Source organism: Ovis canadensis, chromosome 20 (assembly GCF_042477335.2).
Source record: "Ovis canadensis isolate MfBH-ARS-UI-01 breed Bighorn chromosome 20, ARS-UI_OviCan_v2, whole genome shotgun sequence".
Taxonomy (NCBI): Eukaryota; Metazoa; Chordata; class Mammalia; order Artiodactyla; family Bovidae; genus Ovis; species Ovis canadensis.
Window position 1 is genome coordinate 49192912 of NC_091264.1, and position 15198 is coordinate 49208109.

Below are 15198 nucleotides of genomic sequence, written 5' to 3' on the forward strand. Positions count from 1 at the left end.
TGCAGGAGATGAGGATGCAGTGGAGTGTGGGTGACGACAGCCCCTGGAGGAGGATGAGCAGGATCACCTTTGTATCTGCTATGGTCTCAGCCTTTGTGTCCCCCAGAAATTTCATATGATGAAACCCTGATTCTCATGGTTATGGTAACCCTAAGTGGGGCCTTTGTGAGGTAATGGAGTTATAAGGATGGAGCCTCCTCAGTGAGTTGAGTGCTTTTATATATAAGAGACGCTCAGAGCTCCTGAGGCCCCCCGCCCCCGCCACCCCCCACTGTGTGAGGATACAGTAAGAAGTGTGTGACCAGAAAGGACCCTGCATGACCACGCTGTGGAAATCCATTTCCATTGTTTTTAAGCCTGTGATATTTTGTTATAACAACCCAGAAGGACTAAGACAGCACCCTAACAATGTTTAGACAGTTCAGTAAACCTTATGCTATTTACACAAAAGTGCAAAGCACTTATCTTGTCTGGTGTAACACTGTGACAGTTGGCTGACAGTTTGTGGCTGGCTTTCATAAGGAATCCTGAGAATTCAGTCTTCTTGGTAGCATGACCAGAACCATGAAGAATTGTCTAATTCTTTGATTCTAATAACTTGACCCAGAATAATTGACTGTGACTTTTACATAATCTCTTAATGGTCTTCTTTGTAATGCCAGGATCTGCTATTTGGGACTACTTGTAATAGGCGCTTCATTCTCTCAGTTGTAGGGGTGGATTTTCTTTTGATTTACTCTTAAAGGAAGATAAGAAATGTTAAGAAATTGCCCTCTTAGATTTTGACATCTCTGCAGAGTCTGTGTTTATTTTTTTAACAAGAGACCCATTTCACAGAGCATGCATTAAAAAGCTGTAAATTTCAAAGAAGCTTGCTATGGGATAGATCATTATGACCACCTCAGAGCTGGATGGGATGGCTGTGGATTTAGCACGTTTTGAGGGCTCGGCACGCCAGGATCTTGAAGTACATGTCAATTTTACGTGAATCCCTGCGCAGGCAGTGGAACAGGTTATAAAATTCAGAATGACGGCATTCTTCATTGCTGGACTTCACGTATGGGATATCTGACCAGACAATGGGATCATCGCGAATCATCATCAGGGCTGGAGCAATAATCTAAATACCCAAATGATAATGACTTCTTATGCATTTTACTAGTATTTGCTTATCTTTTGTTCTTCTAATTATCAAATAAAGATTTCGGGAAGACATATCAATATAAAACTCTCTATATATGGATTTTGGAGCCAGCTTATGAGAAAACTATTAGAAATCTGAAAAGTAGATACTAACTCCAGTTTAGTTTTAAATTTCTCTTTTCTTCCTTCCCCCTCTCATCCTTTGATTTGAGGAGAACAGAGGAAGAAGAAAACTGGGACTTCAATAGCATATGTCCTGGGTTACTTTAAAGAAAAATGCTGATCTTGGAAATTCAGTTCTCTAGTGCTATTACTCTTGAAAATATTTCAACCACCTGTGCCCAGGAAGAAGCAAGCTTTTGGTGGAATTGTGTGCAATGCAGGGAAGGCTGCACATGTCAAAAATTGCAGTGAAATTCTGATTCCTTCACAGTAGAGTATATCACTATGAATGACTAGGCTCCTGCTTTATGTAGTAGCAGTCTAGCATATAGAAGTCATGAATCTTTTTCTTATAAAATGAGATATTTCCAAACTCCTTATGCATTACAGAGGTCACCTCTTCCATTCATGAACAAAGCAAGAAAGCCCTCTGCAGGATGCTCACCTTCTTGAAATGACTCTCTAAGAATTTTTGAAGTCTCTCTGACATGTCCTCAATGTCCTCCGTGTTTGATATGAAAGTCTCTGGCAATTCTTTCGTCCTCTGCAGCTCCGTGACTAGATGATACAGAGGATCATTCCAGGAGTACAGTAGCACGAGTGCCCACTTAGTAATGATTTCATTCTAAGCAACCATAAGAAACAGTCTCATTAAAATAATCATAATTCAGTGGTTTGGTAACATGAGATCGTTGCTCAGAGCAGCTAACCTAAACAACTTTTGGTTATTCCTATGTGCATGCAAAGATTTTTGAAGGCAGTAAATGTTGCAAAAGTATAAAAAATTAGCTGTTCGTTCACAGTTTGCTGAAATATAAAAATCTAGGTTATTTTAGAAACTAATTCTTCTGATGAGTTCTATATAACATGAAGATTTTTCAATTTCCTCTGAAATTCTACCACCACTCAGTGAGTTCTTCTGTGTTTGTATATTTGCGTGAGAGAATCTAAGTATTTATGGCAAGTCAGTACGTGCCTGCAGTGCCTGACCCAGGAAAGAGGGATTCCACCTGTGCCCACGTCATTGTCACCCAGTGATTCATTTGTATTACAGAATCAGATGAGTCCTTCGTATTGATGTTTGATCGGTAATTGTTTTATGATATTACAACAAAGAGACAAGGAAGAAGACATGGCATTCCTAAACAGGCTTCTCTCCTCAACTGATCCCAACACCAGCTCCCTGCTGACTCAGAGGAGTCTGTTTTGTTGACATGTTTCCGGGCAGAAAATGGCACAGCATTGTCTTTAGTAACAGCATCAGTGGGATTCACAATGGAGGGTTTTCCCCCCTAGTTCAGTACTACTTGCAGAATTGAGCCTGAAAATCCCGGGGCCTGAAGATCTCTAGTTAATATGCTTGATTTCTTTACAGCCATGAACTGTCTTACTGGTAAAGAACAGAAAACTGAATAGGATTAAATATAGTAATGCACATAAAGTGCTTAGTAAAATGTGAGCCATGTAGTAACTCTCAATAAACTTTAAATTTAAGCTTATTGAACAATCCCCCCTCTTCTTCCTCTTTGTCTTTTTTCCTTTACTTGTTCACCCTCATTATTAGTGAGCTTGACAGAGGAAAACAATGCTGGTATCATTAAGAAGGTTGTAGAGAGAGAAGATAGTATTTTAAGGGGGGATGCATGTGAAAATATTTTAAATTACGTTAGGGGGAATGATAATGTGGAAATCAGAAAGGAGAGATTATAACTGTGAAAATTTGGAGCTGCAATAAATGATTGAGGTTTGATATGTAAACCGTGTGGTCCTCAGATCAGAGGCAATTTTTGCGGCCATGAGAAGCAAAGCAATGTTTTATAGGCCATTGTGGGGGAGACGTACAAATTAAGAATAAAAGGTAACAGAGGAGTCATTGAGGAAAATGACAAATGAAGTAGGTGTCAGAGAAGTACAAGCAGAATGAGGAGAGCCTTGAAAGGCAGATGCGAGGGCTCGGGTGGTGCAGTATAGGATTGCGAAGTAGGAGTCACTAGTAACGGGGAGGACTCAAACTGGGGTGTGTTTCTTTATATTCATGAATTTTGCAATCTTATATTTTACACATGGAAGTTCCCATTCATTTCCTGTTTCCATCCAGAATAATAGCTGCAATCTTGTGTCTAATGCATTGGTTGAAATAAAGTTGTCTGCATGGACAATTTATAGATCTGTTATCTATCTTGCTACTACAAATCTCTAGTCATCCCTTGATTTTGCTCATGCTTCATGAACTGCATAATATAATTTCTCTTCAATTGCTTATGGTTCCTCCACCTTTTTCTGCATGTACAGTTACCATAACGTCTAATGATCTGACGTCTGGTAATCTACATAGTGTCTCATCTGAAACGGTGAAAAACCCAGGTGAAAGACTCACGCTCAGCTGGTGGGCTTTATCTCTTGATTCGGGAAAATCGAAGGCATTGGTTTGGCAGCTGTTGGCGGCATTGACATGGTACAGTTTGCCCTGGGCATATGTTTCATTCTGAAAGTGATCAGGCAATTAGTTAGTGTTGTTGGGCATTCATTAGATGAACCCATTAACAGAACATTAGCATCTTTGATAGACGTGAATTTTTTTTGGTGGTGGGTCATCACAAAATTTGAAAGTCATTCTTTTTCTCCTTTTCTATACATTGTCTCTATAAAAATGATTTTAGATACAACTTTTCTAAATTTAACCTTTTCCCTTCTCTGTTTTATTATCTTTTTTTTTTCTTTTTACTATTTGAACCAAATCTAGTATGTATGTACCAATATTTGGTGCTTCCCAGGGGACGGTAGTGGTAAAGAACATTCCTGCCAATGCAGGAGGTATAAGAAGACTCAGGTTTGATCCCCAGCCCAGCAGGCTCCCCCGTCCCTGACATTCTCCAGGCAAGAACACTAGAGTGGGTTGCTATTTCCTTCTCAAATGCATGAAAGTGAAAAGTGAAAATGAAGTCGCTCAGTCGTGTCCGACTCTTAGGGACCACATATACTGCAGCCTACCAGGATCCTCAATCCATGGGATTTTCCAGGCAAGAGTACTGGAGTGGGTTGCCATTGCCTTCTCACTGCAGAGCAGTTCTCATTTATTGGCTATTACTCTGAGCCTGGAGAAGAAAGCCCACGGAGACTTTGAAGGACCAGAAAATCAATATGCTTCCTTTCCCCAGATCTGTCTAAAAGTGCTTTGTGTCAAGTAGTATTGTGGACTGAACGTGTATTCTTCAAAGTCATCTATTAGAGCCCTAACTGCCGAAATACTGTGTTTTGAAAAGGATTCTGACTTTTTGGGATCCCATGGTCTATAACCCACCAGATTCCTCTGTCCATGGGATTTGTCAGGCAAGAATACTGGAGTGGCTTGCCATTCCCTTCTCCAGGGAATTTTCCAGACCCAGGGATAGAACCCAAGTCTGTCACATTGCAGGAAGATTCTTTACCATCTGAGCCACCAGTGAAGCCTGTTAATGGTAAATGAGCTCTTAGGGTGGAACACTCATCCAATAGGTTTAGTGTCTTCATGAAGCGAAACACCAGAGAATTCTCTCTGTGTCTCTGTGTCTTTTCATCTATCTCTCTTCCCTACCCCGCACCCTTTGTGAGGACTCACGGAGAAGCCAGCCTGGGAAGAAAGAGTCCTTACCAGAACCTCACCTTGCTGGCACCCTGATCTTGGACTTCTAGCCCCTGGACTGTGAGGAAATAAATTTCTGTTGTTTATTTCTCAGAGTCTATTGTATTCTTTTATGGCATTCCTACCTGACAAATACAAAATCATTTATTTTGCTTATTTAAAAAAGAAAATGAATGAAAGGAAATTAAACAATTTATTGCACTTCTTACGAAACTTTGAGATTTCACAAAACTGATCCTTTCGTCCATTTCCACATCTTACGAACTGACGGCTTCTTTGACCGAGAGAGTATGCTTCTGCAGCCTTCTTGTTTAAAGGATAATCTAGCCCCATTACTTAGGGGAAGTTTCCTTCTGGGAGCCTGGCAGGCTACAGTCCACGGGGTTGCAAGAGTCGAACACTAATGAGCAACTAAACTACCACCAACATAGTACTTACAAACTCCTGGAACATTATTGTGGAACGGTTATGGAGGTCATGGGACAGCCAGGCAACTTTGATAAACAAGTCTGTACGGGATCTCAGGGAGGTGGCAAACACATCAGGACCGCAGGACGGGCATGGGTTGCCTTGGCACAGGAGCAGATTTGACATGATCAGCAGCAGCAGAAGGCAGGACCCTGTTTAAATAAAACCATGAGCCATTCTGAAATGATCTAGTCACCTAAGGTTATCCAATTCATCCTGTGGAAGAAAGCCTTCTCTTTCCCTGTTGCTGTGAGCGGGACTTGTTGCTGTAGAAGCTGGGGTGGGAAAGGAGCGCCTCTGTGTAAATTTAGATGGATGATCGTATTTGCACAGATAGACAGTTGAATAAGTAGGTTACTCCCTGTATTTTTGAATTGCTCCCAGAAGTACTTCTGTGCTCTGCAAACATTTGGAACTAAATCTGAGCCAGAGTGTTTGGGTCATTCTTTTAAGACAGTTTAATGTTGGGACTCTCCAGACTCTAGCAGCGAGGCCCTCTAGGAGTTTGAAATTTTTTTACTCTACATTGACTAATGCTTGAATTTTAGACACTGAAATGACAAGAAAAGTCCAGTTTATCTGTGGTATACCATCACACTGGGGTAAGCATAAACACGAGACTGATTGATCACTATTATTGAGTACAGAGAGAATACTAACAGTAAAAGGATACTGTACCTTGGATCTGCTCACTCACCTTTGTAACCCCATGCATGTCTTTGATACTTTCCCAAAAGCTTTAAAACATCTTAAAATTTGTGTTTCACAGGAACCCTGTGAGATAACCTTAATCTTCACTATGATCATCAAGTTATGTTAATGAAGATGTGATGACTTGGAGAGGGCAAGTAGTTTTCCCCAGGTCCCATTATTAGCAGATGCTGGTGAGTGGGCACCAATATTACTCATCTGTTCACTTCCTGATGTCACATCACACATGCCAGTGGCCCTCGGTCTGCATGTGTGTAACCAGGACCACAGCAGGAGCTGTGATGACTCTCCTTAAAGAGAAAAATAGTTTGTCTTTGACTGCGAAACAGCAGTGGTCTGAGAACACTGGTTTTATCCACTTGTTCTGCTCTGTCTATAAAACACTCACCGCTACAGTCTCTGACAGTCATCAGTGTGGGGGCCTGGTTCTCCTGGCTAGCCTTTCTTCTAGGCGCCTTGACAGCTCTTCTACCTTTATGCATCTTTAATCCTCTCGTTACATTTGTTTCTTTGAGAAAATAGCAAATAAATCTCCAAATGGTAATACAAGAATATTACCCTGTCAACACCCAAGACAACGTCATTGGCTCTGAAAACAAGGCCTGTCTCTTCCTGACGTTGACTATTTAGGGACAAAATTTACCTGTCTGGTCGGGAGTACATCCTGACAACCCACGGAGATTAGGTTTTGAACCACCTCTAAGCATCTCTTCTTTGACAGCAGAACTAGACCTTCATGCTTCTGTGATGTATTGTAATATTTCAGAAATTATTCCTGGCCCTACCTTTGGCCAGCAGAAGTATAAAATCATAGACTCTTGCTAGCATGATTTTAATATTCCTTTTCCTGTCTGTCCTTTGTAAGTAAGCAGAATTTAAGACTGAAGTGAGCAAGAACTGAGTTTGGACAAGAGAACTGATAAAATAGAGATTTTATCCTCCTGAATGAGATCTGAACATCATTCTTTTCCCAATTTACCAGAAGAGTGATAAATTAATGAAGGATAAGATATCAGCATTTACTAGGTTTTCTCTGCTTTTAGTTATTTTAAAGGGGCATGGTAACTAAGAATAAAATGCTTATTTAAAATTAGATGATGAAAATAAAAGAAGTGGTTCTCAAAAAGGAGACTTACAAGTTGGAGAAATTTGGGACTATCTCTCTCATCAATTAAAAGCTTATTGTGACAGGCAAGGAGAATAATAGCTTATATAACATAAACGTATTTGTGTGCAGGTATCCATGTGCTATGCATAAATATATGCTTAATTCCTTCATGAAACTTTGGACCTTATAAATGAGATTTTATAAGAGGCAGTAAATATAGCAGAATACCCTAATTCCTAATGTAATTGATCATGTATTGGTAGATGACTAACTATATTATTTTTTATGTTAAATTGTTTTTTTAATATTTTATCTCAAATATTTATTTTTAAATTAATTTTTTTTAATTAGAGGCTAATTACTTTACAATATTGTATTGGTTCTGCCACATATCACCATGAATCTGCTGCGGGTGTACACATATTCCCCATCCTGAACCTCCCTCCCACCTCCCTCCCCATACCATCCCTCCGGGTCATCCCAGTGCACCAGCCTAAGGATCCCGTATCGAACCTGGACTGGCGATTCATTTCTTATGTGATATTACACATGTTTTCATGACATTCTGCCCATTCTTATTCATGTGTTTGCCTTGATAGCACATATATTTAAAAATTGGAATAATACTGAGAAGATTATCATGGCCCCTGCCCAAGGATGACACACAAATTTGTGAAGCCTTCCATGTTTTTCTGTAACAGCTTCAAGGGTTGGGATGGGAAGGAAGGTGGCAAGGAGGTTCAAGAGCAGGGCACATAGGCATACCTATAGCTGATTCATGCTGATGTTTGGCTGAAAGCAGTACAGTATTGTAAAGCAAGTCCCTTTCAATTAAACATCAATAAATTCAATTATAAAAACTGTTATTAGGGATCATATAACAGGTTCACATATCCATTGTGTGACTAAAGAGGATCTGACTGGAAACTGATGGTGTCAATTATCATTGGTTAGTGATTCATTAACGTTATAGTTGAATGAGAAAAGTAAACTAACAAACACTACTGTCATGATTCCGTGCCATAGCAAGCTATAATCCTTGTCTGTGTTCGCTTTTAGGTGGTATAGTGCCCAAACTTTGAAACTGAGCCTGTTCCCAGAAGCGCAGTCATGAGTCCTGCCCAGGGTTTTTGTTCCAGATGCTGGAGGCTTCTGTTTACTGCTCACTAAGGCCGAAATTTTTTCTCTTGAGCGTTCTCACGTGTACAAGTCTTTATATTTTGGTTTTCTCATTTGATTCTCTTATTCTTTTGATCAGACTAACAAGTCCCTTTACGATTTATTTTTCAGACCCTTTTCTGCTTTGATCTTTCTGACACTCATTCATGTACTTGCTTCCATGTCTACCTCTCTGAGTAATTTTCAGCATCTACATAAACCCTACCCTATTCTCTTACTGTCTGGATTTTGGCGTTTAGCATCAGCATATTTTTATGAACATCATTTTCCTTCTGGTGCGGTTTCTGATACACAGTTTAAGCTGGTTGGCTCACATCTTGCTTGTTTGTGTTGTCTCCAAAAAATTAGAGAACTCTGCTTTTTCTAGTCAGTACTTCCCCTTGTTTTGATATTGTTGATAATTTTCTGTGACTTCACATCCTGCCTCAAAAGCTTTGTCTTTCTCAATCTACTGTAACTTGAGACTATGTGCCTCTCTTTTGGTATTACTATTTTAAGTAAATAGAGAATTAAAGGGAATAAAATTGTAATAGTATTAGTAATAATACATTCCCCCCAAATATAATCCAGTAATGCTCCCAGTTTTAATTGACTTCCTATCCATGTATTATTGAGGTCCCATACTCATTTTTCTGTACTAGGTGTTTCAATTTTGAAATAGAATATAGAAAACAATGGGGTAGAAAATCCTGAAAATCACCTTGGATTTTAGATGCCTCAAGATTAAGTATGTAATTATTAGTTTGCTGTAGTTAATAAGGCTATTCTGAGCACATATAGCTCAGTGTAGGGTGATAGCTATTGAATGAAGGATGTATACTGTGAACTCCAATCACCAAACAGGTGATTGGAGATAAAGAAAGCAATGCCAGGAAGACACAGGCTTCTGTTCTGGAAGGAAAAACTTACAGTGTCTCTCATCTACAGTCTACTCTTCAGATTTTTCAAAACACTTACTCTTCCTCTGCTTATTTAATAATTGGGTTGTTTGATTTCTTTCAAAACTGAGTTGCATGAGTCTCTTATATATACTTGGATATGAAGCCCTTACCAAATATGTGATTTGCAAATATATTTTTTTTCATTCCATAGGTTGTCATTTCATTTTATGGATGGCTTCTTTTACTATGCAGAAAGTTCTGAGTTTGATGTGGTCTCACTAGTTTATTTTTGCATTTTTTGCCTTTGCTTTTGATGACTGAGTTGTTTGAGATGCTTGTATTTTGGAAAGCAATCCTTTATCAGTTGTCTTTTTTGCTATTATCTTCTTCAATTCTCACCAAAAGACTGGCTGAATGGATACAAAAACAAGAACCATATATATGCTGTCCACAAGACATCCACTTCAGTCCTAGAGACACATACAGACTGAAAGTGAGAGGATGGAAAAAGATGTTTCATGCAAATGGAAATCAAAAGATTGCCGGATTGGCAATTCTCGTATCAGAAAAAATACACCTTAAAAACAAAACTATTATAAGAGATTAAGAAGGACACTGCCAAATGATCATGGGATCAGTCCAATAAAAAGGCACAACAATTTTAATTATTTTTTGTACACTACATAAGAGCACCTCAATACATAAGGTAAATACTAACTGACAAAAAGGAGAAATTAACAGTAACACAATAATAGTAGGGCATGTTAACACCACACCTATGCCAATGGACAGATCAATAAAACAGAAAATTAAGAAAGAAAAATAAGCCCAAAAGGAAATATTAGAGCAAACAGACCTAATTGATATCTTTAGCACATTCCATTCAAATGCAGAAGAATACACTCTTTTCTCAAGTGCACACGGAACATTCTCCTCATCTTGGGTCACAAATCAAACCTCAGTACATTTAAGGAAATTGAAATTATATCAAATTTTTCTCTGACCACAACACTATGATACTGCTGCTGCTGCTAACTCACTTCAGTCTTGTCCGACTTTGTGCAGCCCATAAGCGGCAGCCCACCAGGCTCCTCTGTCCCTGGGATTCTCCAGGCAAGAACACTGGAGTGGGTTGCCATTTCCTTCTCCAATGCATGAAAGTGAAAACTGAAAGTGAAGTCGCTCAATTGTGTCCAACTCTTGGGAACCCCATGGACTGCAGCCTACCAGGCTCCTACATCCAAGGGATTTTCCAGGCAAGAGTACTATCATACTAGATATCGATTATAGGAAAAAAAACGATAAAGAACACAAACACATGTTGATTAAACAACACATTTCTAAAAAATGAACAGATTACTATAGAAATAAGGGAAATCAAAACATTCCTAGAAACAAAGAACAATGAAAACATGATGATCTAAAACCTAGAGGATGCAACAAAAGCAATTCTAAGAGGGAAGTTTATAGTAATACAAATCCTACCTCAGGAAACACATTGAATTGAAAACCTAGCTTTACATATTTTTAACTCTTTTAAAATTTCTCTTATCAATGTCTTAAAGGTTTCACATAAAATCTTTCAACACCTTCCTAAGTTTATTTCTAAGTGTTTTATCTTTCTGTGATGAAATAGTAAATGGAATTGTTTCCTTTATTCCACTTTCTGATAGTTTGTTGTTGATATAGAGCTAGGCAACTCAGTTTCATATATTGGAATATAGTAAACATGATGTATGCTACATCTTTAAAGGATAGACATTTTCCCACAAATAAGCCATATAGACAATCAAAAGGTATATTACAAGATGCTCAGCATCACTAATAATCAAAGGAAATGCAGATCAAAACACAAGAGATATCACCATTTACCTGTCTGAATGTCTAGTACCAAAAATGGAAGAAATGACAAATGTTATTGAGGATGAAGAGAAAAAGGAGTGCTTATGCACTGTTGAGAGGTATGTATACTGGTGAAACTCCCATGGAAACACACTGTGGAGGTTATTCAAGAAATTTAAAAGAGAACGTTTATGTGATCCATTACCCCACTTCTGGATATGTAGTCAAAGGAAATGAAATCATTGTCTCAAAGAGAGATCTGTATTCCCATGTTCATTGCAGCATTATTTACAGTACCTTGGTATAGGCACAACCTGAGTATCTTTCAACAGGTGACTGGATTAAAACAATGTGACGTGACATATATAGGTAAATATTATTTAGCCATTAGATTAGAAAGAAATCCTTCCATTTGTGGCTACATGGATGAAACTGGAGGGCATTACACTAAGTAAACTAAGTCAGAGAAAGACAAATGGCATATGATCTCAACTATAAGGAGTTTCAAAAAAAAAAAAAAAAGAAAAAAAGGAAGCCAGAGTAGAAAAATGATTGCCAAAGCCTGGAAGGTAGGACAAATAGAGAGAGATTTTTAAAGGTTACATATTTTCCTGTATAAAAAATTAATAAGGTGAGGATCTAAGTTTGAGCTTCATGATCTAATCATGAGATTGAACAAGCTCTGGGAGTCGGGGATGTACAGGGAAGCCTGGCATGCTGCTGTCCCTGGGGTCACACAGAGAGGGACACGACTGAATGTCCTACTGACCTGAAGAGAGTGGAACTTACCTGTGTTCTCCTCATAAAGCAAAAGTTAAACATCTGTGGTGCTGGCATTGCTACTTAATAGAAAGGGAAACTCATTTCTACTACGTGCACAAATGGGGTGGACAAGATGATGGAGGGGTAGGTGGAAATGGGGTACACCTCTCTCCACGGATGCATCAAGAACGTCTAAAGATGCAGCAGTTGTTACAGAAGACCAAGTGAATACTGGCAGGACTCCCTGATTACTGAGAAGGAATATCCGGATCCATATAGAACTTCTCAAGGCAATGGAAAGAATGAACAATGAGGAGGGGGAAAGAAGGAGGAGAGCAAGTGGAACCAGCCTGCACCCGGGGATGACGGAGCTGAAGTGCAGGGGAGAGATCCCCGCATCCATGGCCGTCCACTGGGACGCGGGAGATATTTGAAGCAGTTGGGGAGTGAACTCACTAATCTGGGACAGTCTGAATGGAGTGAGAACCACATAGACAAGCCATGCTGCAGCCTTTCATACCTCGGACAGGGTTGTAAGTCCACAGGTGTCCATGGAAGCTGGGAGCTGGAGCCATGGGGATTGCAGAATGATTCCAGGGGGTGAGGACTCCTGTTGACTGAGGAGAGTCAGCCTGATGGCATGGGATGGAGGAAATCTGCTGCATGGGATGCTTCTTAAGGAAAGCCATGAGGCCATAAAAGTAGGGTTCTACTGCCTGTGGATTAGTGCTCTTTATCCATGCTGGTACCTGTAGGTTGAGCAATAAAGACTTCAGAGAGGGTGGTCCTTCAGAGCCTGATGCACTAAACATTGGAGAATTTTGAATGTCTATATACACAACCCTACCCTATGCTCTGTTTACATTTTGGGTTTTAGCATCGTAATGTTTTTATGAACTTAAATTTCTTCTGGTAGAGTTTCTGCTTTACAAATTAGGCTAATTTCTCACATCTGGCTCAATCTTTGTCTTTCAAGAAACTTTGAGAACCTTCCTTCCTCTCAAGGCAATACTGCCTTTCACTAGCATTTCTGGCTTCCCATACTTTCACTTCTTGCCTAATATATTCTATGTCTTTCTCTATTCACTATTACTTTAGTAGGCAATGGAAATCCAGTCTTACCTGGAAAATCCCATGGGTGCAGGAGCCTGGTAGGCTACAGTCCATGAGGTCCCTGAGGGTCAGACACAACTGAGCGACTTCACTTTCACTTTTCACTTTCATGCATTGGAGAAGGAAATGGCAACCCACTCCAGTGTTCTTGCCTGGAGAATCCCAGGGACAGAGGAGCCTGGTGGGCTGCCTTCTATGGGGTCGCACAGAGGCGGACACGACTGAATCGACTTAGCAGCAGCAGCAGCAGCAGCAGCAGCATCAGTCCCTGTGTTGATAGTAATATTTATAATAAATTATTAATGGATGCAGTAGAGAACCAAAAGGACTACAGTTACAACAGTAGTAATAAATTACTCCCAAATTATAACCATTAATTCTCCCATTTAAAATGATTTTCTGTCTATATGTTATTGAGGTCTCTTAACTCATTTTCCTTACTAGGTAGCTCAATTTTGAAATGAAATATAGAAAACAATGGCATGGTAAACTCTGGAAATTACCTTCCTTTGGATATGCCTCATTAATAAATATGCAAATATTAGGATATTTTTTCCCCAATGGGGCTGTTCTTAGTATGTATTATCGCTCACTGTGGGGTGTTTGCTATTGACTGAAGAACGTACACATTGAACTGTAATTGTCAAACAAGTGAGTGGAGATGAAGAAAGTAATGCCAGGAAGGCACAGGCTTTTACTGTTCTACAAGGAAAACCTTGCTGTGTCTCTCATCTACAGTCTAATATTCAGATTTATTGAGACTCTTACTTTTCTTACACTCCATTAAAATTTTGAATTATTTGGGGTTTTTTGCCCTTGAGTTGTATGTCTCATGTATTTTTGGATATTAAGCCTTTATCAAATATATGATTTGGAAATATCTTCTGTCAATCTGTAAATTGCCATTTGATTTTCTTGATGTTCCTTTCTTTGGAGTTTGATTGGATTTTACTTGTTTGTTTTGGCAGTTGTTGCCTTTGCTTTTGGTGTGAAACCCAAAACCTCATTGCAAAGACTGATAGCAAGAAGATTACCTCGATGTCTTCTTCTAGGGGTTTAATCACTTCAAGTCTTATGTTCAACTTTTTAATCCCTTTTTAGTTGATTTTTTGTATGGTAAAAGATAGGGGTACAGTTTCATTTTTTCGTAGGACTCTCCTGTTTTCCCAGGGCCATTTTGAAAAGTTTGTCCTTTCCCCACTGGATAGTCTTGGCTCCTTTTTCATTAGCTAACCAACAATATACGGGTGTGCATCTCTTTCTGGCTTCATTGTTGCACTCTATTGATCTATGTGTCTGTTTTGAGCCAGAAGCAAATCGTTCTGTTTTGATTACTATAGCTTTCTAATATATTTGAAATCAGCAACCATGGTCTCAAACTTTGTTCTTCTTTCTCAAGATCTCAAGTCTTCTCCAACACCACAGTTCAAAAGCATCAATTCTTTGGCACTTAGCTTTCTTCACAGGCCAACTCTCACATCCATACATGATCACTGCAAAAACCATAGCCTTGACTAGACCGACCTTTGTTGGCAAAGTAATGTTTGTGTTTCTTTAATATGCTGTCTATCTTGGTCATAACTTTCCTTCCAAGGAGTAAGCATCTTTTAATTTCATGACTGCAGTCACCATCTGCAGTGATTTTGGAGCCCCTCCAAAATAAAGTCTGTCACTGTTTCCACTATTTCTCCTTCTATTTGCCATGAAGTGATGGGACCAGATGCCACGATCTTAGTTTTCTGAAGGTTGAGCTTTAAAACAATTTTTTCACTCTCCTCTTTCACTTTCATCAAGAGGCTCTTTAGTTCGCCTTCACTTTCTGCCATAATGGTGGTGTCATCTGCATATATGTGGTTATTGATATTTCTCCTGGCAATCTTGATTCCAGCTGGTCTTCATCCCACCCAGCATTTCTCATAATGTGCTCTACATCTAAGTTAAATAAGCAGGGTGACAATATACAACCGTGATGTACTCCTTTTCCTATTTGGAACTCTTTTGTGCTCCATGAGAAAAGAATCTAAATAAGAGTGTTAATACGTATATGTATACCTTTTTCACTGTTCAACAAAAACTGACATTTATAGCATTGCAATTCAATTATACTGCAGTAAAAATAAAAAATGAATTAACATAAATCAAAGATCTGGAAAAAACCATATCCATATGTATAAGAGCTTTCAGTGAACTCTTGGACTCCCAGCTGA

General features: G+C 39.1%; 1 protein-coding gene and 1 non-coding gene across 2 annotated transcripts; one reads left to right on the forward strand and one right to left on the reverse strand.

Annotated features, from left to right (window-relative positions):
* Positions 1 to 928: 928 nt before the first annotated feature.
* Positions 929 to 12453, reverse strand: LOC138425083 (chorionic somatomammotropin hormone 2-like). The gene is made up of 5 exons (XM_070289412.1): positions 12399 to 12453; positions 5366 to 5547; positions 3683 to 3790; positions 1751 to 1930; positions 929 to 1120 (listed from the first exon to the last, which is right to left on the reverse strand). Exons 1-5 carry the CDS (start codon positions 12451 to 12453, stop codon positions 929 to 931), a joined length of 717 nt encoding a protein of 238 aa, XP_070145513.1.
* LOC138426113 (U6 spliceosomal RNA) lies at positions 7796 to 7906 on the forward strand. Its single transcript, XR_011251537.1, has one exon. It is a non-coding gene; the product is annotated as a U6 spliceosomal RNA (small nuclear RNA).
* Positions 12454 to 15198: the final 2745 nt, after the last annotated feature.